The sequence below is a fragment of the Meles meles genome, chromosome 1, assembly GCF_922984935.1.
Source record: "Meles meles chromosome 1, mMelMel3.1 paternal haplotype, whole genome shotgun sequence".
In the NCBI taxonomy this organism is placed as follows: Eukaryota; Metazoa; Chordata; class Mammalia; order Carnivora; family Mustelidae; genus Meles; species Meles meles.
Window position 1 is genome coordinate 178,444,721 of NC_060066.1, and position 26,785 is coordinate 178,471,505.

Consider the following 26,785-nt stretch of genomic DNA (forward strand, 5'->3'; position numbering starts at 1 on the left):
TAAGGAAAGAGAAACATGGCATCAGAGGCAGTGGTAAGAGCCCCGGAAGGGGACTTAGACACTTTTCTGCCAAACATTCCTGCAACCAACATGTGTGAAGCCGGGCCCAGGGGGACAGAGATGAATCAGACTCAGTCAGGACCCTCAAGAAGGTGCCACTATCCAGAGGGGCTGACAGGCAGGAAACGGGACAGTATAGAGGAAAAGTACAGAAAGCTTCGTGGGAATACCGGGTTGGTTAAGGTTAAAGAGGGCATGTCAGGGACCCCTTCTGAGAAGAGGTGATGTCTGAGTGAGTCTTGAAGACATGTGACAACTGCCCAAGTGAGGAACTTACTCTGCATTGACGCCATCAGGGCACTGCTGAGTAGATGGGTAGGTGCTCACATGCCTGCGTACACACACCTTCTGACACGGCTGCCATGCTGGTTGGGAGCAGTTTCCAGGTAACACTCTGTGCCTCCTGCTGTACTCCAAGATCTTCCTTCCCCAGGGGTGTTTTTTGTTTCCTGAAAAGCTTTGCCAAAAGCTTCCTCAGAATCAACTACTTTGCCCATGTTACCTTAAAAGCTTTATTCTCTCTTACCAAGTGGCATGGAAAGCCGCAGAAAAAAAGGAATTCACCAGGGCGTCTTGAGCTCACCTTTGCTCTTAATGTTCTGAGGCTAATCCCTATGGAGCCTTGTGCTGGGGACAAAGGAAGAGCAGGCTTCTGGCTGGAGGGAGTAAGGATTTAGCTCAAGGAAAGGCTGACTAGGTGAAAGGAATAGTATCATTGCCTTCAATCTCTGCAAGGAGTATCTGAGGGCAGAACAAGGATTAATGCAAGAACTCCAGGAGAAGGCAGACTGCTCCACATGTGAGGCTATTTGTCCAAATCAATGCTGCCCACGAATGGGATTGGCTGCTTTGAGAAGTAGTGAGCTCCCCATCCCTGCTAGTGTAGGAGGGGACTAGATCACAGCTTATTGGCTGGGGAGGATATTGTAGCAGAGCCTCAGACTCTAGGTGAGAGGTCACATCTTTTTGCCTTGCTCTACCATCTTCACCTGAGAATTGACTTAGCACAGGAGGGCTGCTTAGGTGCTAAGAGTACAAGGATTTGCATTTCCAAGGTTATGAAGAAAGACGTGTAGTAAGTATGTGTATAGGCGTCCAAGATGTGAAAGATGTGATTATTCGCAGAACCTAATCTCATGCCTCCCTATCCTTGTTGAACTGAATATTGCAAAAATATTCTCATTCGTATTTGGAATGGTATGTTTCTAAGCAATCATCATTCTGAATACTCATTCCAGCCAGGAGACGACCTGAATATTGAATAGAATAAAAATGTATATATTAGATTACTTATTCAAATGCCTATCTGGCAGTTTGGATAGAATTAAGCAACAGTCCAATCTGGCTGTTGTTTTATGCATGGGATGTCAAAGCTAAACAGCCCTTAGAGAATATTCTCTCATTCTTTCTTTGCACACAGCCTCACCATCCTGCCTTGTTCACAGATGGGGAAATAGGCTGAGAGAGGGGAACATACAGCATGGAAATGAGAGACCTGGGACCGGTAGCTACCATTTAGTTACCAAGCAAGGTAATATTTTCCCCGCAGGATGAAGGAGGCAGCTGAGGCTCAGTGGGGTTAATCGGCCTGTACAGAGTCACACGGCTAGTCAGGGACAGAGTTGCCTAAATTCCAGGCCACTGTCTTTTTGCATTACCTCACTGGGTCCCAAATATGGCCAGAGAAATAGCATGTTCCTCCTTTCATGCGCCTACAGACTCTCGGCCAGGCTATAAAACCTTGGGAAGTAATGATGTTATCCCTGGTCTATAGTTGGGGAAATTTCACTGAATATTTGGAAATACATTTTCGGTCCCCCACGAACCAGGAGGTCTACCACACCACTGTTCTCCCCTGCATTCTTTGAAGGTTCAGTATGACACACGGGATAAGAACGTATTGTTCTGCAATTACAATCACAAAAAGCCATAACCCACATTTGCCTTTCAAAATGAACCCAAGTAAACCTCTTAAAGGAATATGCTCACTCCGAAGCTTGCACAGGTATGTCACCCCTGAGAAGACTTCCCTAGCTCTCCAAACCCCAGGCCCCAGGGCACTTTTCACACAGTATTGTCACTATATGTGGGATGTTCTCCCCTACTAAACCATGAGTACTTGAAAGCCAGGAACCACCTCTGATTGTTTTCTGTATTTCCAGCATGGGGCCTGGTGCCCCACATGGTGTTTGGGAAGGTTTGCTGAGCAAATGGATGGATATTTGAGCAGTATCACTGCAGGATAAGAACTAGAGAGGAAGGGACTCTCCCCTCCCAGCCAACCTAGAGTTCATTAATCTGTGGATAACAAAGAGACTCTGGCAAGCCCTCCAACTGAACATGGTATTTCCAACCCCACTAACAGTGACTGAAACCGAGAAGCAAACCTCGGAGCTTCCTGGGGTTCTGCCAGTGTCAGGGAAGAAGAGAGCAGCATCGGAAGCACATGTTTCCACTCAAACTTGAATCTCACTTCATCTCACCAGACAGTTCTGGAATCACAGCTTTAGCCTTCTCTCCTGTATCACCCCTGCCACCCTGCCCCTCCAGGTCCCCAGAGCTCCAACCTCTGCAGGAAGCCTTCCTCAGTCAGGCAGCCCACCAGGATGTCTCCACACCAGCTCCTTTTTCTCATCTCAGCACCCTTTCCTCTCCTGCTTCTCCAGTGATTATGGTCAGTTTGTGGGTGGTGTGTGGGGAGAGACAGTGTGGCCAATGTACAGAGCACAGGCTCTGGCTCAGAGGACGGGTCCAAATCTCAGCTGGACAAGTGAGTAACTGCAGATCCTTGAGACATTTACTTAGCTACACTGAGGCAGCCAGATGGAGGGTAAAATTTCCTTCTCAGGGTTTTTGGGAGGTAACGCAGGGAACCCTGGTATTGGAGGGCCTTCTCTGCAAAGTTAGGGACAATGTTTATCCTACGGATGATGGGGCACCACCACAGGGCTTCTTGTCTGCAAATCACATGGTCAAATCTGCCTTTTACAGAGAATAGTCTGACAATGGCACAGAGAATGGATTGGAGAAGAGGCACTAGAGAAGAGAAGCTAGGCAGGAGACCTTGTAGGGCTGGTTGAAGGAAGCAAGTAGCAAGGGGAGTAAGGGGCTGAGGGGAGTGAGGAGTTGCAGATGATAACGGCCTGAACAAAGGAAGTAATAAGAGAGAACAAGAAGAGGTATTGTTTATGGGCTCTGACTCTGGGCCAGGAATTATCCTTGCACTCGATAGGGATTATTTCATTGAATCTTGTTAGAGACCCAAGATTTTTAATCCTCATTTTACAGATGAGGAGACGGACATTAAGACATTAAGTAAATTGCCCAGGATGGCATAGTAAATAAGAAAACTGGGATTCAAGTCCAGACAGTTTGACTCCAGAGCCTAAGTGCTTACTCACTGGACTAGCTCACAATTCAGGTAGAAATTGGAGAAGAACCAATTAGAAGGTGAAACTGGCAGAACTTGAGAGATTGGCTGGAATGAGTAAGAAAGAGGGTAGAGCATGGAATGATTCTCAGGGTTCTTTCCTAAGGTCCACAGCTCCTGTGAGGCAAAGCCAGGTTAACCCAACTTTATGTAATTCTGAAGCATTTTCTCTTTTCACAGCATCAGAACATTTCATCTGAGAGCTTGATGTCCTTGGGATAGAAGGGATAAGGTGGAGATTGCTACTTTCCCCCAGATTTCACAATTCCTTTATTTAAACCCTTATACCATGACTAGCTTTCCTTAAGATGTTAAGGGTGTGTGTTTCTTATCAATTACAATAAGTTGACAAGAAAATGCATTTGTTGGGACAGCATTAGAGAAGATTTGCTTCTTTGGTGCCAAACCAAATGCAAAGGAAGATTCCAAGATTCGTGCCTTTCCCATGCCTCTCCCAAGACTCTTCCTCTGTGCCAGGCTGGACACCGGGGGAGGTGCTAGGTAACAGCCCCGGCTTGGGCATCTCACAAGCAAGGTGTGAAATGGTCATGTAGGCAGGCATTCAAAGGACTACAGAAGGGAGCTGTTTGAAAGAAGAGGGAATGTGCCCTCCACATAGGAAGAGCTACTATGTCTCGGTCTTGGCATGGGATAGAAGCCAGGCCATGTGATCTTGGGTACATTCCTTAACTGAGCTTCCTTGGCCTCGGAATAGTCATGTAATCAATCCCACGGTGATCTACTTGTTCTTGTCGTATAATCAAGGACCTGGAATTCTGGATTGGGATGCAAGGTCTAGAGCCTCGGCTGTCCCCTGGGGTGGAAGAGGTTAGGTATGCAGACTGCAGAACTTGATCCTGAGGGTGAGATCCAGTACCTGAGGTTGACGTGAAAACGAAGGACAGGCAGAGTCTGACCCTGAATCCGATCTGAAAGTGCTGGGTGGAGAAGCAAGTCCAGGTGTGAGGCGAGAGGGCAGACTTGAGTCCAGTGGCCATGGGTTGCAGTGGAGGGTGGGGCTGGGGCCAGGGCCTAGAGATGGTCTTTAGTGTTCTGGAGGCTTGATGGGACATTCACAGTAACTACCCTGATTTGTGGAGAGCTTTGTTCAGAGTACTGAGTGGCCCTGGTGCTAGGAGGAGAATGAAGTGACATGAAACATGTGGAGAACCTAGCAGCCAGGCCCCATAGTTAACCCTCAGTGAAGGTTAATCACTAACTAGCTTTCCCTTCCCATCAGACTTCCGTGTACTGGGTCCTATGGTGGGCACAGAGAGGAGTGAGGGATATGCAGGCCTTATCCTGCAGAGAAGCCCAGGCATCTGGAGACGCAACCTCACAAATAGCATGTCCCCACTGAAGGTTCTAAGTGGCCTAATCGGGTGGTGAGGGGAGGGGAGGCAAGGTGATAGAACAGGGTGAGAGGACAGTAACCCAACTCAAGGGTTCCAGGAAGGTCCTCTGGAAGAAATAATGACGAAGGTGGAGCTTGAAGGTTAAGAAACAGTTAACTAGGCAAATATTGGTGGAGAAAAACATTCTGGGAAGAGGCAGAGCTTCAACAGCAGTGTAAAACACCATGGTGTGCTCAGTAAAGTGGGATGTGAGGAGATGCCAGAGAGAATGCTGGCGGGGAAGCAGGGCTGTGCTGAATCTGGAGACTAAGGAACCTGGACTCCATCCTGAAGGTGATGGGAGGCTACTGAAAGGTTTCGAGCAAGAGAGTAACCTGGCCAGCTTTGTGCTCTAAATGGATTGTTCAAACTGGTGGGGGAGAGTATATTGGAGAGGGCTAACTGGAGGCCAGGTGAAATCTTTAGTTTGATGTTTCTGAGTCAAAGGTCAGTTATGCTTTGGTAAAATTAATTAGAAGACTCAGAGATGAGAACAAAGGCTGCTGTGTCTAAAGCTAGATGTGAAATGTTAACATCTGTACTCCTCTATACAATGAGCTCAATCCCCATTCCCTGTGTATAAAAGGTGATGTGAGGGGACATAATGCCTTTAAGGGCCCTTCCAGCTTGAATGCTTCAGGATTCAATAATTCTATTTCTCTTCTTCGGGTATGAAATGCATATTTATGTCACCGACCCCCTACCAGACATAAGCTTTGGATTCTGCCTTCCTTGTGTCAGAGTGTGTCTGCCCTGAAAGTTTGCCATTACCTGTGTGCCTTACCTATTCTTGTGGAAGTTGCTGTATTTATCACATGGTTGGCTTGTGTCGGGATCTGGGCCAAGATCAAGGCTCATCCTATGACTAACGTCAGGATTCAGTATGTGACCAACGATTGCTACTCCATCTATGGTTTTAAGGCTAAGAAATTGTCCAGTTGAACTCGGGCCTTTGGGTTTATTACCACAGTGTCTACTCTACCCAGCCGACCTGCCAAACTGGGCTAAAGGGTTCTGGTATTCGAACCCTTTCGTTAGAAAGGGCACATGTATTCGAGAACCTCTGGTCCTGGGTGCCCGATTCTATATACCTAGAGGCTGGAAGGAAAACACATACTCCAGATCCCCCCAATCTTCATGGCTTCACTCTAAGACAACACTAATCTGCATATCAGAATTGCCTGGTTCATGACAGAGCGCTCCTTGAGAGAGGGAGCTCCCCCTGACTCATCAGTCTACATGAATTTCTTATCCCTGACCATTTTAATTGAGGAATGACCTTGTTGCAGGTACTGTGGTCAGTAGCAGAGATACAGACATGAACTAGGTACATACAACCTCTGCCCTCATGCAGGTTCCTAATTCTCAAGTGGTAAGAACACAGGTGCTATGATGGGAGAGAAGGAGTATAGGGTGCTCATGGAATAGAGAGCAAGGGTCTTAACCAAAGGTCGGATCAGATAAAGTCTTTTTGAGGAATGGATATTTAAGTTGAGGCCTGAAAAATAACTAATAATTGACCAAAGGAAGGGTATCGGGGGAAGAGTTTGTACGAAGACCTGGAAATAGAAGAAAGTCGGCCCACTGAAGGAACCACAAGAAGGTTAGTTTGAGCCCCCTGTTGGATATGTTCTATATCTTCACTGCAGTGGTGGTCACATGAATCTACACATGTGATAAAATTGTATGGAACTGAATATCTAAATACACACACACGCAGATGAGTGCATGTAAAAGTGGTGAAATATGCATAAGGTGAGTGGATTTTATCAATCTTAGTTTTCTGGGTGTGATATCGTACTATAGTATGCAAGATGTTACCCCTGGGGAAAACTGTGTGAGGAGCTCATGAGATCTCTCTGGATCATTTCTTACAACTGTATGTGATTCAACAATGATCTCAAAATGAAAAGTTAAGAAGAGGAAGGAGGAGAACCAGGTGGCAACCAATTTGGTTGCAGCAGAGAATGGAGAAGTATGTAGCCTAAGCTGAACCCAGAGAGTTGGTAGAGCACAGACTATACAGGATTAAAATTATGTGGGACTTTGTGTGGAGCTAGAGGAGAAGCCTCGGAAAGTCTTATTCAAGCAGTGGCAGGATCAGATTGGCATTTGGGCAAGATCACAATAGTTTGGAGAATGCATTGGGAAGGGGTAAGATTAAGGGCAGAGAAATAAAAATTAAACTAGAATATAGTGGATGAGAAAGGACATGAGAAGATTTTGGGGTCAGAATCAGTAGGATTTGATGACTGAGAGGTGAGAAAACAGGAGGAATCAAGAAGGACTCAGGTTTGTAACCTGATCGTGGTGGATGATCTTCCTTACTAAAATGCAGCACGTCTAAGAAGAAATGGGCTTGGGAGAAAGGTTTGAAGAGATGGGTTTGAATATTTGAGATGCCATTCAGTTCTCCAAGTGCAGGTGGCTAATAAGCACATGTGTTGGGAGCTCTGGAGAGAAGTCTGCACGAAGTCTGTGAGCATACAGAATAAGAAGGCCAGAATTCTGAGGGAGACTTGACAGCTAAAATGTGGGTCAAAGAGGAGGAGCCTACCACATTGATTGAGGATTATTAAAGAGGTAGGAAGGAAATCAAGACTACTGAAGTCAAAGGGAGAAAACGTTTCTGGAAGAATGCCAGGTCAACAGTGTGAATGCTGCTGAGACCAGATGAAGGAATGTGCCCTTGAACTCGGTAGGTCATTGGTTACTTTGGAGAGCTTCTAACCAGTAGAAGCAAAGGCCAGGCTGCCATGGGGCTGAGGAGTGAATGGGAGGTGAGTGAATGCTGATAATAAGTGTAGACTGCACTTTCCTTCAGAAAGTTCTGCTTGTAAAAAGAAGGAGAGAGGAAGTAACTAAAGGTGAGGCAGAAATGAGTGAAGGCTCTGAGGAGGCTATTGTCCTGTTTTGGGGTTGGGACAGACTTGAGCATGTGTAAGCGCAGAGAGGAAGGGACCCTCCAAGAGGGAGAGGTTGCGGATCCAGGGTAGAGCACAGGGCCTGGCCTGGGGCAGGTGCTTGCTCCGTGAACACCCAAGTATTTTCTAAAGCAACACTTTCTGAAGGGGGCGAGTTCCTGTGGGTACAGTCCCCGGGTTCTGTCGCACCCCACTAACTATTCTAAAAATGTTGCTGTGCTTCCTCTTTCAGCAACAGCTGGGCCATTAAGAACTGCCCAAAAACCACCTTTTCAAACTCCCTAGAGGAGGCTCAATTTCAGGTCTGAGCCAAGGTGCTTCCTCTCTGAAGGGCCTGTGTGGCTGGATTGACCCTCCCAGAACGCACCCAACACTGACTCCCAGCAGGAGGGCAGAGCCCCCACACAGCAACAAATAGAAAAGTTTCCACTGCGGCTTCTTGCCCACCACGCTCGGAGTACCACCCACTCAGGGAATCAGCAGGGCCAGGCAGAAGGCATACTCTCTGAGTCAGGAGTTCTTATCTGCTCTGAAAAGGCAATATGGCTGACTAGATAACTCAAACAACGTGAAAGGGTGTGCGGAGAGGCAATCATCTCATTACCTCAAGTCTAAGCACCCCCTTCAATCTCAGCCATTCCCCCTGACTAACTGCCACTAACTTGGGCAAGGTGCTGTTCTTTCTTATTTATACAATGGATAGCAGTTCATGGGGGTGTTGTGAAGAAGAAAATGAGAGAACATAAATAAAAGAAGTAGGCATATGTTAGATTCTTAATAAGTCCACATTTTTTCTTTTTCTTTTTTTTTTTTTTTTTTTTGCCTGCTGCCAGGAGCCAAAATTTCCTTTCTCCTAGCAAGTGCCCAAGTCTTGAGTCTAAGGGCCAAATCTAAAGAAAAGAGTGTCTCAGGAAGGAAGCACCTCAAGATGATACCATCTGTCCCTTGGGCAGGTTTCTGTTCTTTTGTTTTACAGATTCTGCTGCAGAAGAGTTTTAGATTTAATACATGAGACAAAAATGCAGACTAAATGAGAAGTCGAGGGTGGGGAGAGTTTGTGAGAGAAATGTTCTTCATGTTATAAAAAGGATCCTTTGCTTTATCACAAAGTTTCTTTAAATATGTGCTCCCCTGGTGCAATTAAGCATTTGTTTACAGATCATTAATTATCTGGCAGAGAGGCTTGGCTGGAAGGAATATGGCCGAGAGACACAGCTGGAGAGTTGGGAGCTCATGCCAAGTGAGAATCCATTAGAATCAGAGATAGTAAAGCTCAGAAATGATGGTGTAAATCAGAGACGAAAAGGAAGTCAACTTCCAAGAGTGGAGTGCACAGGCACTCCGAGACCTCTAGCCAGGCTGGCGGGGCGGGGTGGCAGGCCATTCACCAAGTCAGGGCAGGAAGGAGAACAGGCAGGAAGAGATCTGTGTAGGGAGAGAAAGCAGGGTTCAATTCAGAACATTTTATGTAAGAGATGTCTGTGGGATATCAAGGTGGAGAAGAAAGTCTGGAAGGCAGATCTGTATCAGCACAGAGCTGCCGCCATGATTACGTGGTTATAGTTCCCCACCACCCCACACCAATTCTAAAACCAGCTCACACTTTTCTGCCTCTGCACACACTGGGCTCTCTAGTACAAATGGTGTCCCCTCTCCCTAACCCCGCACCCCCTGAGCTTCTGGCCATCCTTCTGGTACCAGTTCTCACTATCCTTTCCGGGAAGCCATCCCTGTCTTCCTCAAGCAGACACAGGCTGTCCATCTCCCAGACAAACTGCCTCCACTTCCACAGACCTCCATCAACCCTGAGCCTCACAAGAAGTCTTCCTGGTTTAACCAAAATTACATAATTGAATAAATGTACCATGCTCTGCTCAATGAACGCAATCCGTGTCATTCCATTTCTGTTTTAATTACTGCATTTGCTCCCTTGCATATCTCCCCAGGTGTATTAGTTTCCTAGGGCTGCTGAAAAAAAAAAAAAAAACACAAATTGGGTGGCTTAAAACAACAGATACTTATTCCCTCACTCTTCTGAAGGCTGGAAGTCCAAAAGCGAGGTATCAGCAGAGCCAAGCTCCTTCTTTCTTTGCTTCACCCTAGCTTCCGGTGGTGGCCATCTATCCTTGGCATTCCTTAGCTTACAGCTGCATCATCCCATCTCTGCATCTGCAGGCGTGTGGCCTTATCCCTATGCATCTCTGCCTTCACCGGACCTTGTTCTCTTCTTACAAGGTGATCGGTCATATTGAATCAGGACCCGCCCTAATGGTCTCATCTTAACTTGATTACACCTACAGACCCTCTATTTCCACAGATACTGCGGTTTGGGACTTTAGCATAGCTTTTGGAGGGACACAGTTCAACCCATAGCGCCCATGAAAAAATTATTTCCCACAGGGGAAGGAGCATTTCTTGTTTGTCTTTATCCCAACACTTGGCACAAGGTCTGGCACAGAGAAGGTGGCTCAGGAAATATTTTTTGAGTGAGTGACTATAAACCTGTGCTTTCTGAATCAGATGTTTTTAATGTTTTGTATACACCGGTGTCCACTGTGAACAAAGATCTAGGCTAAATACTTTTTGTTTGCTCTCTCATTTAATTGTACCAAATATCTTGAGGGGTAAGTCTCCCAGCCTTACAGGTCAGGAAATGAAACTTCAAAGAAGTCAAATGACTTGCTCAGGTGTATACAGCCAATGCACTGTGCAGCTGGGATTTGAACTCAGGTTCATCTGATTTCAAAGCTCAGATCACTCTGCTATGTTCTGCTGCCTTTTCTTTCACCCCAGTTTCAGTTAAGCCTCTTTGGGAGTCAACACTACTTCAGCTATGCTCAGGGCAACCCCCCAGAACAGGCTGGGATCATGCTTTGGATTGTGTGTTAGAGAATCCATAGCAGCTCTTGGTGGGGGTGTGGGAATAGAAGATAGTCAGAGGAGCACCATGGGAATGGCAGCAGGGCTGGAGAGACACTTCAAGGCAAGGTGACAGGTAAGGGGAAAGAGTTGGGAGGTTTCTATGGGAGGTCACTATGCCCTCCCCAACCAGCAGAGGCTTCTTCTTGATGCAAAATCTTGAACATGATGAGTTATGCTTCTCTAGGACTAGGTAAGCTGATGCCATGGGCACAGATAAGATCACCTTCCACTGAAGCCTGTCCCCTATAATCAAGAGAAAGCATGGGAATGTTGGGCAGAGGAAAGGCCCACCGGGACCTGGGTTCCAGGAATGACTTGGTCAAAGACAAACTTTTGGGCTGTGGGTAATCATTGTCCTTCTGTCCTCAGTTTCATCATTTCTAGAATGAGAGCTTTGGTCTATAAGTTCTCTGAAGTCACTATTCTCGGTTTCCTGCTTCTATAGAATCTGTTTCCGTTTTATAACTCTATTTTAAGGTGTTTATTACATTGCCAAGAAAAGGAAAAAAAAAGAAAGAACCTTCAGGATGAAATTTCTCCATGCCAAGGAAAAAGATTTTTTTTTTCTCTTCCCTTTTTTGCATGCAAAGCTCTGCTCTGTTTCTTCTGTGTCTGTCTTTTCGTTCTGATAACCCTCACAAGTCTTCTCAGTGGCAACAAGAGCTCTCTGGTTTGGCCCTTCCTTTTCTTAATACCAAAGATTAAGTATTTGCTCAAAAAGTTAAAGCCATGCCGACAGAGCTTATCTGGCTCCTATGCCGGCTTCTCTATTGTATGTTTTTGCTGTGACCCGTCCAAACAGAGAGATGGAAGAGAAAAGGGTGTAGAGGTCCAGCTTTCTTAGCTTGGGGCAGTTTTACAGCCCCTTTGCCAAGTTTAAGCACAGTGATTTCATTTCCTACTCTGTTTTCTGCCTCTTGAAAGCAGGCAGCCCCTAAGTGAACATTTCCGGGCAGATTCTTTTTTCCATGGACATCGGGCTTCTCAGGTGGAAAAATGCAACTTGCTGTTTGTGCAGTTGAGGTCTGCCTCCACTTGGGGAGCATAAGAGTCGGGGGGATAGAGTTTTGAGCACTTCATCTTTAAAGGTCATAGCGGTAGAAATGGGTTGACTTGGGAAAAAGAATGTTCCTCTTGCCAAGAGTCCCTGTCCCATCTGTCTCCTAAGCTGATGAGTCTGACTGCCAGAGGACCAGAGTTCTTCCCCTGGTGACTTGGAGTTATTGATAACTGTTTGCATATTCTAATGGAAAATTTTAATTTGTCAATTTAATGTATATGTCTTGTTCCCTAAGGAACTAGGGGATAGGATTTGGATTTTCCATCCATGTACCCCTTATTCTACCCAAACCACAGTTGGTGCTATCAGATGTATCAGCTAGCAGAAAGAAGGATACAAACCCTCACATTCTGCATGGGGCTGGTGATGAAGACTGACATATCTATCAAATGGCAAGTTGTATATCAGGGACCATTGGAGGCAACAACATAGCAGAGTGGGAATTTCATACCAGATTTGAATGCAGGGTGTGATTTCAGCCCTCACTTTTCCTTTCTGAACCTCAGTTGATGTATCTATAGAAAGAGGATTAGAATTATTTTCCAAGGTTATTATGAGGATTGTAAATGAAGCATGTAGCATTACTGGGGACAGAGTAGGGAGCTCAATAAAATTCAGTCCTTTTCTTTGGCTCTTCCTCTTTTTTATATATATTATCTTATTTGCTTCTTCCAACAGTCCTAATAGGTAAGTTTAGTTTTCCATTTTATAGATAAAGCTCTGTCTGTCTGGTTCGCTATTGTATCCCAAGTATTAAGTGAAGTTTCTGATATATAAGCCCTCAGCAAATAGTTCATTAGTAAATGAATGAATGAATGAACGAATGAACGAACAAAGGAATGAATGAGTGAATGAGTGAAGCAGTTTTACAGGAGTTAAGAATCTTGCCCAAATTTTCACAGCAAGTATCCCAGATGAGTTAAGACATAAGGCAGGGCATCACAGAAAAATTCATACAAGAAGACAAAAAAAGAACCCAGAAATGGGAACAGAAAGGCATAACATAATTCATCCTTTTTTATGATTGAGAACACTGTGTTTCACAATTCCAGAGTCTTGTTTTAAATATACAAAATCTGAACATAATTTTAAAAGCAGACAGTAAAACCCCAAGCTCAGCTTAAGTCCCAAAACTTCATACAAGTACAGATCTCACTAAGGTCCCAGCTTTGAAAGAAGACATATTGCCCCAGCGTGGGCCATGAAGGGATGGTGGATGCCATCTCTGTGGTAATACTGCCCAGTCTTTGGGGGAGTGGGGGGTATGTTTCTTGATCCAAAAATAGCTGGCTTCTGGGGATCCATTCATGTCAATATCCTGTGACCTCCTAAAATGAAAAAGCAGTAGAGTCTGTCTCAGAAGAAGAGAATGAAAAGACAGCTCATAGTTTGGGGGACATACCATGGATGAGGCATTGTGCCTGGCCAGCATTTGACATGTATAGTCTGTTAGAGCCTGTGACAGCCTTATAAAACTCTGTTTGACAGCGGAAAAACTGGAGAGTCAGACATTTGCCCGAGGTCCCAAAGTACCTTGGCAATAGAATATTAATTGAACCCAAATCTGAGTTCCAACCCTATGCACTTTTTACTTTTATTATTGCCTCCTCACTTCTTCAGGGCCATGTTACCTCTCCAGAACGGGTCCCAGAGCCAAGAGCAGAGCTCAGTGATCAGAAACTATCTGATGGCCCAGCAGTGTGGTAGGACATGTCAGCAGGTAGAGGTCCTGGTGTTACCTACTGTGCCTAGCAGCTGAGTTAAATCTCTCCCTAACCAGTTCATCTAGAGTCTCATAAGCCTCTGTGTGTCTTGCTCCTGTCCATTCCCTGTTTTAGATAAAATGTCTCTCCCTTAATGGATTATCATTTCTTCTTGCCATTTTTCCCCCACGGTAATAAGGGTATGCCTGACAGTAAAAAAGGGAAGGTAGGGTTTTGATATTGTGCGCTCCAACTCACCTACCTCCAGCACAAAAAGAACATGATAAAGAACTATCAACAGAAAATGTGTTGTTTATTGTATATGTGAGCCATTTTTCCATAATAATATAAAAACTCAGAAGTCAATGATTTTTTTCTGATTAGCATAATAGGTGACCTTATTGTGGTACTCAATAAAGAAACTGGTTTTGAGTAAATAAAGGAAATCCTTCTTTATACCATGGATTGAATCTAGTATACTCTCACCCACAGCAACATAGAATGAAAATATCAATGAAATCCAGCGTGCATTTGAGGTATTGCCAGCCAGGATCTCACCTGGACCAGACACAGTGGTCTGGACATCCCTAGAAAACCAACAAGTGGCCCTTTGAGTACGGATGCTCTATTATCTCCCCATGCTAGCTAGAAGGACACAGATCACCATCACTGAGGCAAGAGTCAGACTCAGGGGGAAACAGAATTGGAGTGGAAGTCTCTGGGTGGAGCTCTAGAGTCAAGCAGCCTGAGTCACAAATCCTGGCTCCGCCATTTACTTCTGTGTGACCTTGGGCAAGTACTTATGCAACAAGTATTTGTTTTGGGTCTCCCATGGGCCAAGCTAGGTGCTAGGATACAAGAGTGAAAAAAAGAGTGTCTCTTCTCCAGTGGAGTTTTTGGTCTACTGGCAGAAACAGACAATCATAGAATAAATATGTATTACATACTTCACTAAACCCCATGAGGAAAAATATAAGGAGCTGCAAAAATATGTAAAAGGGACCTGAGCTAGTCTGTGGAGGGCGATGGGAAGAACAAGTCAGGGAGGACTTTCCTGAGGAAGTGACATTTCAACTGAAAAATGACAGAATGAGTTAACCTGGAAAGCAAAACCAGAGGTAGCTTCTAAAACCAATGGGTTCCTAACTGAAATCCATTATTGAGGCAGGTTGCGTTCTTCCAAGGTGAGCCAACTTCTTTGTTTCTTTTTAAAACCAATTCAAATATTGTTCCCTTGTGATAATCTCTTCCATTCATAAACTTCTTTTGGTCTTTGACCATTGGGAATGCTTGCTTAGTGTTGCTTTTGTGCAGTATATACCCCTGGGTAAAACATCGGGAATTCAGGTCATCTGTGTAACCAGCTCCTGTGTGTGACCCACATGAGGTCATAAAGTAGCTGAGATCTAAGTGGTTGAACTTGACCATTATCTGTGATCTGAACATCAAGCCAAGATACAAATTCACAGGGCTTTCAGTTGCTGTAAATGCTTCTGCATTTTACATTTTATGTAATGCATACACATTTTTATTTATTCTAAGAAAATACTTCACAAACTCAGTTTGAGAGAATGCATGGCTCCAAACACAATCTCTTGGAAGTGTGTGCTGCAAGTTTGGGCAAGGCCCTGAGCCTCAGAGACTTGAACGTGTGAGATCTGAGCTTATGTGTTGGCCGACCATGCCCACAGGCTCTAGTGGAAAGGGCGTGCACTGGGATGGAAGCATGGTGAGGCACTCGTTGGGTAATTACCTGCATTGTTCAACTCATTATATTCAATCTGATACAAGAAATGTTCATTGGGCATGTGACTCTCAGAATGGAGATAAGAGTTCTCAGAATAAATAACAATATCACTCATGACAAAAACAACAACTATCATTTATTGAGGTCTCACTACTATGTGTCAGGCACTCTGCCAAATGTTTTACATAGACATTTACATTTACATTTACATATCTCATTTAATCCTCGTAACAACCCTATGAAGCTGTATTAATATTCCCTTGGAGAAAATGAGGTTTGGAGAGATTTAGAAATGTGTCCATAATCACACAGTGAGGATAGGCCTTACTTTTTGGCCAGGATTTGCATCCAGGGCCTAAGACTATAATACCCTGACTTGTTTTCACACTGGTATGTCATTTTTCAGATGAAGAAATTATTGTTCCTCAGAGAGGTTGCATAGACACTCCAGAGCCCTGTACATTTTCCCTGGAAATAATATCTACAACTTGTTGAGCAATTCCTATGTGACTGGCATGTCACCTTAAAATTTTCCAACTCAGAAGTATTCAACCTTGTCTGATGTTAGAATAATCTGGGAATTAAAAAAATAAAATAAAATAAAAATTAAGTCCCTAACCCCCAACCAACTGAATCAAGATCTTGGGGGATTAGGAGCTGGAAGCAGGTTATTTTTTTGAGTTGCCCAGATGATTAAGATGCACAGAGAGGGTGAAAAACTCCTGCCCCGATTCTCACAATACCTTCTGAAGATAGCCTCATTTTCCAGATAAGAAAACTGAGGCTCAGGGAAGGTGAACTGCCCTGCCCAAAGTCACAGCAAAGATAGGTCAAAGGTGGGATTTAACCCCTGGGCCGATTCCAAAGCCTCTACTCCTTCAGCCCTCCAAGCTGTCACCTACATGACAAATTGCCATTCCCTCCAACTCTAGGCAGTGTTCACTGGCTTTTGTGTTTGTCCTTAGCAGCAACTCCTCTCTTTCCTTCCTTCCCCTTCTTTATGGCCACTCTCTTCTGCTGCCCCAAACCCACAACCAGATCCAGCCAGACTTCATGATCGGGAGTTCACATGGATGCACTGGCTTGATGCCCCTGCTTTGGGGTAAGAGTCCCCAGCTGAAGATAATGCCTGCCATGGGCCTCCCAGCCAGTCCAGAGCCTCCTGGCTACCTATCCACTTCTTTGACTCTACCCAAGAAGACAGTGGCCCTAGGATCACAGCCCCGCAAATTACTTTTCTGGGGGTCAGTAGTGGGAATTTTAAAGCAGAGACTTTAAAAGTCAAATTAAATATCATAGGAAAAAAGAAAAGGCAAAATCATGAAAAAATGTGGTCAATCATTAGTGGAGAGGTTGCAAAGACACGCTCCAATTGCTTTTAAAATTCACAGAACCTAGGTCTCCTTAAAATAGTTTTGCAAAGTACACTGAGAATTCCATGCAGTAATATGAAACATAAGGCCTGCTGCTGCCACTGAACATGCTTCAGCTGGCTAAACTGAAGGAGCTTGACATTAACCCAAGGCTCTGCAAAACGCAACAGGAAGGCACAATGGAGACGCGGTTGCAAAGCTGCCCCAGATGTGTACGCTTTCTGCTCCATTAAAATGACTTGGATGAAAAGCAAAGTACATTTGGCCCCAGAAAGATGGAGTTGAGGAGGGGCAGTCACAGGACATCCAGCCTCATCAGAGGCCTCCCATTCCCCAGTCTTGCCTCCCCTCCAATCCTTCCCCCACACTGCTTCTAGAGCAAACTGTCTCTAACGCAAATGGGACTACAGCTCTCCAGGGCTGCCAGAGCCAAACTGCTTTTCCCAACTCTGGCATAGGGTTAATCATACCCCTTCAAGGGTGTCGTGTGAAATTAATTGAGATGTATATGCATGGTGCTTGGCGTGGATGGGTTAGAGTAACCTTTGGAGAAAAAGTAGATACCACAATTATCATCACCGAAACCAGGTGATGGAGAGATGGGTGAAGGAACTGTGATGTCTGAGCAGAAGATAGTTAAGATCCTAAGGAGACAGGATCCCAAGTTTTCCATATTTGAATAACTGACATAAGACCTAGTGTGACAGCTACAAGGTAGAAGATTTTGCCTCCGTGTCCATGGATCCACAGTCAGTAGTGTCCCAAAGTTAAGGGGTGGTAGTAAACTTCCTGGCATTAGAATTATGTAAGAGGCATATGGATGATCATTAGAGTAGGGTAGTGAAGAGGGGATTCAGCTGTGATTTGGTTGAATCAGACATTTTAACCACCTGTTTAAATTTGAAATCTATACTTTTGAACTGCCTTTGCTTGCTAATCAACAAATCAGCTCCCGTCTTCGGTTTCTGCTATGTGTAAAGTCCCGGGCTACTGCCTCCAAGTCAAAGAGGTAGTTCGACTCCATTTTCGTCAGGGTAGAGGAAGTACTTAGTAGCTTCTCCATGGAACTGTGTTTATTTATTTATTTGATAGAGAGAGAAAGAAAGAAAGAGCATGAGGGGGGGAGGATCAAAGGGAGAAGGAGACTCCCTGCTGAGCAGGGAGCCTGGGGATCCTGGGATCCTGGGATCCTGGGACTCCATGATCATGACCTGAGCGGAAGGCAGTCGCTTAACCAGCTGAGCCTCCCAGGCGCCCGTCTATGGAGCTGTGTTGAAAGACTGACTGTGCAGGTCACATGGGAAGCAGAAACACGGGATGTCTTTCTGTTGCCCTTAGGCTGTCCAGCGGTGTCTCCATGAGCATCCCGTACCTGTCGTTCCTCTCTAGGATCTGTGCACCTACATGCAAAATGTATTTGAGTCTGTTTATTCTGCTGGCGCCCGTGTCAGTTTGTTCTTTTCTTCTTTCTGGGTTCTTGGGACATGCAACTACCTCCTTGTAAGAATTATTTATGGTGACTTGGATGGGGAATTTGCTTGAGCTGAGGGTACAGTGACATTTAACAGGTTCACAAATCTGTCGCAAAAGGAGCAGAGCCAGTCCCCACCCTTTGGTCACTGGGAATGAGACAGAGTTGGATTCAGCTACAACTCGGAGAAAAGGGGGCAGATTTTCAGAAAAGCCATGCAGGAGGTTTGCTATTCGTGCTCTCTGTGTCTTTCTTTAACATGTTCGTTTTATAAGCATAAATAATATAATATTATAATATTATATATATATAATATTATAATATTATATATATATAATATTATAATATATTATAATATAATAATATAAGCATAAATATGCCAGGAACCACCGATGCTGAGGTTACTCAGCTTTTGTCCCCTCTCAAGGAGCTCACTCTATGGAACGAAGATAAAAGGTACTGGACAAAATAGGAGACAGGGACTGCCTGTGCTTGAGGAGGGCTAGTGGTTGGGGAAGGCTTCACAAAGGAGGTGACATTGAAGCTGGTCTTCAGGGGAAGCTGATGTCAGCATGCGCTCTAGGAGGAAGAACTTCCCAGAAAGAGGACAGAAGCATAAAGGCTTGGGATCTGATAGAGCATGCTACCTTGGGAAATATCAAATAGTTTAATGCATCTGGCATGTACTATGTCCAGGAAGGTGGTAAGAAAGATGAGACTGATGGTGTACTTGGTGGTCACCTTCATTTAGATGGTAGAGGATATTGGCCATGGTATTAGAAATTATTTTGCAAACACAGTTTGAAGCTTCATGGACTTTCATTAAATATGGCCAACTCTGCATGAACCATCTTGTGAGTTATCAGGAGTCTTGCTACACATTACTTCCCCTTGACCACCACAGGAATGTATTCTTAAGGTAAAAACTCATTTAAGATTAGTCTAAAGAAATCATAATCACAGGGGTAAATCTTCTGGAACAACTCAGTGTGACACCTCTTTTTTTCCACAAGCGTGTGCGGCAATCAGACCAACAACTGCTTCAGGAAACTCGAGGTCATATCTGGCTACAACCACATATATACCACAGACTTAAGGGAACTTAATCTGACCTGTGCATTTGGATCAGGGAGGTGTATGTTTATGGGGTTTGCCTGTATAACATTATCCCTGAATCACAATGAAAGAATTTGCGGGTTTTGGTTTATCTACCTCATCATTAGTGTAGCTGATCTGAAATGCGAGTACAGTGCTTTTTAAAAAATAATATGTAAGACCTTCTGATCATAAAGTAATAGTTATTGTGGAAAAATAGTTAAATATAAATATATGAATGCAAAACAAATGAAAACAAAATCACTCACTACTATGAAACAATATTTTTGTACATTTATCTTTTTCTTACAGCTTGAGTTCATTTAAATGATTTTTTTAAAAAAAATATAACATTAATTAAGTCTGCCACCCCCAACAAACATTCCTCTATGAGAACACTTTTCTCACAATAATATAATTACTCACTTACACATTTTTAATACCCCTAGATGGGACTGTAAGGGTTTCGGGGAGAGGGAAGGTGTTACTCATTTAGTAACCTAATTTTGGCCCAGGTGTCCAAAACCAAGACTCCTTTTCTGATAACACTATCAAACACTGCTAGGAATCTAGGTGTTTTGTTCATTCTGTTCATCCCTCTGTGACTAGCACCTAGCCAGAATCTGGCATAGAGTGCTTACCAAAACAATATTTGGTTGCTTGAAAACAAGAATGAATTACTGGATAGCTGGATGAATGAGATTTCTATTTATTATTCTTCTTCACCCAAAATTTTGGTCCCTACCAGGTGCCAGATCTGGGGCGGGGAATTGGGGATAAAAGTACCCAAACTTGGTATAAAAGCCCACCCTCTTGGAGGCATCCCTGTGAGAGTCCTGGCCCCCTCTGATGTGGAACGTGGTTCCTGTGAGCAGAGCCCAGTCAGCCCCTTTTTAGTTGTTCAGGGTTTGTCTGGGGCACCCAAGGGTCTCCAGGCTCTCTTCTGCCTATGATACTGTGGACAGCAAAGACTGGTATTCCACGGAGTTCCATTCCTGAACTCAAGGCATTCCAAAATGCCCAGCTAATCCTGGGGTTGCCTCCCTCAGAGTACACCTCCACTCCCTCCTTCTTTCCAACTGGCCCCAGCTCTAAGAAAGGCATGCGGTGGAGGTGCTTCAGTGGAGAAAGACTACAGGGCAGAGGGGTGCTCCCTGCTTCCTCTGGCTGAGAGCTGCCCTCGACCAACCCTCCACCACCTCAGCCAGCTGGTCCAACTGGAAATCCCAGATAAGCCCCAGTTCTGGTCAGAACTTGTTTGGCAGCTTTGGGGAAACGTTTCTGGCTGACCGACCCTCCCCACAGCAGGAGTTGGCAGTTTTGCAAAAAAAAAAAAAAAAAAAGAAGAAGAAGAAGAAGAAGAAGAAGGAGGAGGAGGAGGAGAAGGAAGAAGAAAAAGAAGAAAGAAGAAAGAAGGGGGAAAAATACACGAACTAAAGGAGCTAAGAGGAGTGGCTGCAATTATTTGAAACACTCCAAAATTCTGCTCGCTTGCAAGTGCAAGTTTACACTTAGGGATCCCAACAAGATTGCCCCCCTCCCAGGTCCTGCGTCCATTCTCTCACACTCTCTCCTCTCTTTTGCAATGCAGTTTTGTTGCGATTCAGTTTGTTTTGAGCGCGACTGTTGAAGCCATATAATACTCCCTGCACGCAGCGCGACTTTTGGTCAATGCATTTTTTCCTTCTCCTGCAATGCTACTGTTATTATTATTATTATTATTATTATTATTATTGCAATTCAATCTCCCTGCCCTTTCCTCTCCCTACGCGAATCGCGCTCCGGCTGTGATTGCTCGGGTCTGACTTTGCGAGTGGCGGTGCGCTTCCAAACCCCCCTCACCCGCCCCCCGCCCCCTTCCCCCCCTCCCTCTCTTTTCCGCGCCCAGGCGAGAGCAGCCGATTGGCAGAGCGGTGCTTTCAGGAACAATAACAGTGGGGGAAGCCCGGGTCCCGGGGAGCCGCCCCCGCCCCCCGGCCCGGCCGCGCGGCTCGCGCCCCCAGCCGGGTCCCCACCTCCGCGCCCGCCCCGCGGGCTGACCGGCCCGACCGGGGCCCGCCCCCGGCGCCCACCATGTACGCCTTTGTGCGGTTCCTGGAGGACAACGTCTGCTACGCGCTGCCAGTGTCGTGCGTGCGCGACTTCAGCCCCCGCTCGCGGCTGGATTTTGACAACCAGAAGGTGTACGCCGTGTACCGGGGCCCGGAGGAGCTGGGCGCCGGGCCCGAGAGCCCCCCGCGCGCCCCCCGCGACTGGGGCGCGCTGCTGCTCCACAAGGCCCAGATCCTGGCGCTGGCAGGTGAGCGAGCGGGCCGGGAGGGACGGCGGGACCCGCGCGGGGGCAGGGACCCGGGGTAGAGGGGGTCGGGGGGAGCCTCTGCTCGCCCTGGCCTCCTCCGCCCGCCCCCTAGGCTTTTCTTTTGGGGATGGGGGTCTCAAAAAGGCCAGACCAGTTAAAAACACCGGATGGTCCCCTTTGTCTTCCACGCCTCCCCGACACTCCCGCGCTGTCAGTATGTCTTCATCGCTCAGTATCTGTCTGTCGTCCTCTTTCTGTTTCCGTCTGTTCTCCTGGCCCCTTCACTTTTTCTTTTCTCTCCCCTCCTTTGCACTCTTATTTCTCTGCCTCTCACCTTCTCTTTGGTCCTTCCCCTCTCTGCTCCTTCGGTCTCCTTAAGTTTCACTGTCTCTCTTCCTTTAAGGCCCTTGGTGCCTCCTGGAACTGAGGAGGCAAGGTGGATATTGTCAGACTCTTCTAGGTGTGAGTCTCTCTTCACAGAAGGAAGCTGTGACATCCTTGTCCCATCCCGGTCACCATTGGACAGGACAGGGAGGCCTTGATCGCTGGGTGCCACTCTCTCCTGCCCCTTCCTGGCTAGGTGACAGGGGTAAAGAGGTAGTGGCACTCAGCATCCCTGAGCCTCCACACCCCTTTTGAATCTCCCAGAAGGCTCTCTGAGTGAGAGGGAAGTGTGGGCAAGGAAAGAATTGCTGGTCAGGATAAGACCAGACCTCCCATTCCTGCTTTCTCAGGGCCCTGACAGATAGGCAAGGCAGGTGGTCTCAGCCCCATTTTGACAGATGAGGACACTGAGATTCAGCTGATGACAGGACAAGAAACCAGCCCTTTCAGCCTACTACGCCAAGTTCTTTCTGCTACATGAGACACCTTTTCCTTTGTAAAAGTCAGTGGACCCTCTTTCCCAGCTGGTAGTAGGAGACTTGGGTACAGACATGAGAGGAAGAAGTTAGTATCACTTCCGTTCTAGGGAGCAGCCTTTTAGCTGCTGCTGGGGGTGGGGGTACCCCGGAGTGGGCAGAGATAGTCAGCCAGCTTGCTCTCTGTTTGCAAGGGAAGACCAGGGTTAGGAGCTGAATGAAGATGGTGTAGTTTTAAGACCTTTCCCAATTCTCCCAGCTTTTTTTTTTTTTTTTTTTTTTGCTTTCTCACATTTGGCCTGAAAGATGTAGCCAGCACGTGATCGTATTTAAATGTGGCAGATAGAGAAACTAGCTTGAAACCGAGAAGTGACCTGCCTAGGGTCCCATGGCAAATGAGCAATGGATTAGAGCTCTGGCCCGTGACTCCAGTTCCTGTACAGCACCTCCTGTGGCCTCTGGAAAGTAGGTTTGCACTCGAGGAGTGGAAGAAGAACTAAAAACCCACCGGCACCCTGGGTACTTTTTGACAGACCGCACGCTTACCACCCCTCTGGCAAGCCCTAGGGTACAGTGGTGTAGACCCATTCACAACACCTGGTGACAGCTGGGTCCAGAAAAACAGAATGAGGAGAAGTATGTAGAAAAAGGAAACCTGTGTAGCTGATTCGGTTTTATTTTGTTTGCTTGCTTGCTTTTAATTACCCAAGGGAAGGGACTAGGTGACTATTCCCTAAGAGTATAGGCCTGAGGAAGTTGTAACTAGGCTGTAACCTCAGCTTTGCTTGGGCTAGAAGAAGGTATGCTTCTTGATGATTGTATTATACTCCTAGATCTGGAAAGGCCTCAGGAGAGGGGGAAGCCATGTATGTAAGAAGGAGTCAGTGGTATATATGTGACTTGGTATGTAATGAGTGTTTCCCCACCTTTGGAGATTGTCCATTCATTCATTCATTTATTCATTCAGCAAGCATGAACACTGCTTGGCTCTTCAAGCACCGCAGAGAGGCTGCGAGGCGGTGGCGGCCCTCACTGACTCTGATTTTAAAAAATCGAAGAAAGTTCTCTTAAGTAAGACATGTAGTTCTTGGTCTGAGAACCATGAATCTTGAATCTATAGACTTTTCATCCTCCAAGTTGGAATGTTGATAAATCTCTAGGGTTATTAAAAACAACACAAAAAATCTAGGCAACATCTGGAAGTTGGCAGAGCAGATCCAGAGAAGAACCATGGCGCCAGTTTGAGCAAAGTGATTTGAAAAACGCTCTCCCCCACCTCTTCACTACTTTTTTGGGAGGAGACGGGGCGGGGGGAACTTGAGGTTGGCTAGACCACATTTCAAATTCCAATCAGCTGGTTAATTTTTAAATTGGAGCTGCTGCCCTGGCTGCAGATATGGCTGGAAGGGCCAGGGTGGGTTTGGGGATTCATTTACCCTGAGAGAACTCTCCTATGTGTCTTAAAACTCCATCTTGACTTGAATGTGGCGGCTCTGAGAATTGTTGGCAGTCACTTCCTCTTAAAGAGCTGTCTTCTGGCATCTCCCAGCTATAAATACCACTGTGTTGTGGCATCAGACGAGAGGAGGTGAGCTCTCCAGGGGGAGGCAGAGATGGCTTTGTGTTAGTGAATTAACCACGAGTAGTTGATCCCTCTCTGGCACCAACGGCCTGGGGTCAAGGGGCAGTTTTTGGGCTACTTCATGGCTGTTGGTGCAAAGTGTGGTACTTTACTGAGTATTTGCCCAGGCCAACCCAGAGCTGTGTTCAAGTGGACCTCTTCTTAAATCCAGAAAATGTCAAAGCCAGCTGTTGTGGGACATGGTGGTTTATGCCATGGTTTCATGTGTGTCAGACCCTATGAGATAGCCCTCTTCTCAACAAAGGGCGATTTCAGTCCAAGGGAAAAAGAAACAAACCCACCTTTATTGATAGTTTCACTGTGTGCCTGTGCGTTGTCCCTGCTCGCCCTCCCTGGGACCCTGTTGGTAGAGATTGCTGTTGATCTCTGAGGACACTGAGGTTCAGAGACTGACCTGCTAATAAATGGCAAAGTTAGCCTCAGAACACAGGCCCTGCTTGGCACTCTCCTTTGTAAAGTAGCTGATATTCCTATCAGCCACACAGCATGCATGCAAGGAGTGAAAGCAAATGGGAGAAATAACCATGAAGTTTGGGGCTCAAGGCAAGTTTTTGAGCCAGTGGACAGTTTTCATTTCTGAGTTCTCAAGCCCATTCTGCTCTTCCTCTTCCTGTCTTACCAGCATTCCCCCTACAGAGCACACACACACACACTACCTTGCCCTCTCCCTCTCCTCCTTCAGTTGTCATTTTCCTGAGAAAATCTCCAAGGAACTCCCTCCCATCCTCCGCAGGAGAACCACATATCTCAAGACTTGGTTTACCTTTGGTCTCTCTTTGCTCATTGTCCTTTATTTGCCAAACAGGTTGTGAAAATGAGAGCTACCCATGTGGAGAGCTCACCATTATCTAACTGTAGTCTGGCCTGCCACCGGGGCTCTTGGTATTGAATTTGGTGGTTTCTACAGGGCAAACACTGGCTCTCGAGGCTCAGAGTCTTACAACACCACATCGTTCTATCCAAGCACCTATGCTCTGTTATTATTATTTGGGTGTGCTAAATTCCTTTTGTTCTCAAATACCCACTTACTACTTCCTGTATGCCAGACCCAGTGCTGTAGTAAGCAAAGGCACCAGTGCACCAGGACATCGGAGGTGCTGGCTCTGAAATGACAGCATGACCTGGGGCCACAGAGTTCACTTCTCAGGCCCTGCAGAGTATAGGTTTTTGTCAGGGGCAGACTGATGAAAAAGAAATGGGCATTATCCTCGAGGAATATGTAGTCTTAGGACTTGACATGAGTGCTGACTAGAGGTAGAAGCCAGGCACTGGTGGGGAAGGGGCAAAGGTGGGGGCAGAGTAAGGGCTGATTCTAGGTGCACTGTCCAGATTCTTCTTTAAGCCTTCCCTTTCCAGCTCCATTCCCACTGCCTGCATTCAGGCCTGTAGCAGCTTTTATTTGTCTAAACCAGTGCAAGGACCCTCTAATTGCTCACCCTGTCTCCAGCCTCTTTTCTAAGTTGCTGTCCAAATAATCTTCTAAAAAACAGTCTTGGGTCAATTCACCTCTCTCCTTAGAACCTTCTGTAGCTCCCTGTTGCCTCTGAATTAAACGTCAGCTTCTCCGCCTGGCATTTGTAGTGGCCCCAGCCCCACACTACTTCTCCATCTTCGCCCACTGTTCTCACTTGCCCTAGACCTGTGGTGTTTCATTCCCTCTTGAGAATATCCCACACACACTCTTTTGAACCAACCACAATGGATTAATCATTGTCTGACATGGGGCACCTGCCCATGGCTTCCAGTGGGGAAGGCTGACATGTGACATGTTTGTGGTCCAGTGAGCTGAGGGCTGTGATAGAGGAGGGGACAAAATATACTGGAAGCCCCCCGCCCCGCGCCAGCCTCAAAGGTGTTCCCTGCCCTACCCTCTGCCCCCAGAGGGGACACTCCCTCCTCAGAGCTCTCCCTTTACTCTGCTTGTCCCTTGCTTATGGATCTTAGCATTTTGTGTTTTGCTTCAGTTAGTCATGAATGTGCTTATCTTCCTTAGCAGCCAGTGATCTCCTCCAGGACAGGGCCCTGCCTTCCTTGTCTCTGCATCTGCAGTGCCCAGCACATGGTCCACACCAGCCAGGCCATGCTGAACTCATGAACTTTGGGAAGACAGGTGTACTTATTACATTTGGGAAGCGGAAGTCAGGAAGGACAGGAACCTCTGTAGCAGCAACTTGTTTTTCAGAGCAGAAACCTGCAGTGGGATTTTGAGGTTTCATTCAGCGTTGTTCATCTGGAAAAAGTCAACATTCTTTATCACTGCCTTGACTAGAAAAACCCCACACTTGGGGGAAATAGCTTCCAAAGCCACGTTCTTCTTGCTTTGGTAATTTTAGCTCATTCAGGGCTCAGGTCCCAGCTTGGCATTGTCAGTCCAAATAGATCACTTGCTCCAGAAATGCTTTGGAACTTCTACAAAGTTAGCAGCGAAGCAGGGGACTAGCCGATTTCATATGCAAAGATTGTTGCATGTCATCAGTGAGAGACTGCCAACAAAAGGATTTATTTTTTTTTAAAAAGCGAGTGAAAACTTTTAATTTAGGTTTTGACATGTTCTGCTAATACACATTGGAGCAAAGATTGGAACTTGCCTGCTGTCATCTGTTGCAGATTCCACTGAAATGTTAACCATTACAGGCTTAGTCTGATGTGATTTCTCTTGTTCAAGAACCACATATTCCTTACAACGAAATGGTATGTGCTACAGAGTACTTCAGAGTTCTAGCTCACAGGATGAAAGAAAAACTTGCCCCAGGCAAGCTGAGGTCATACTCTTTTGTGTAATGTTCTGTTATTCAAGAACACACT

General features: G+C 46.0%; 1 protein-coding gene across 8 annotated transcripts in view; it reads left to right on the top strand.

Annotated features, from left to right (window-relative positions):
• LOC123948254 (BEN domain-containing protein 5) overlaps positions 1 to 26,785 on the top strand; it is a 1,602,508-nt gene that overhangs the window by 1,345,248 nt on the left and 230,475 nt on the right. For 3 of the 8 annotated variants that reach the window (XM_046014927.1, XM_046014935.1, XM_046014980.1), the window contains exon 1: positions 21,131 to 21,478. The exons of 3 other annotated variants lie outside the window; for them this stretch is intronic. In XM_046014927.1, the coding sequence (XP_045870883.1) occupies positions 21,253 to 21,478 (226 nt within the window). In that variant the 5' untranslated portion in view covers positions 21,131 to 21,252. Of the gene's footprint in view, positions 1 to 21,130; positions 21,479 to 26,785 lie in introns of those variants that run through there. 2 more of the 8 variants (XM_046014963.1, XM_046014988.1) reach the window with 2 other exon arrangements.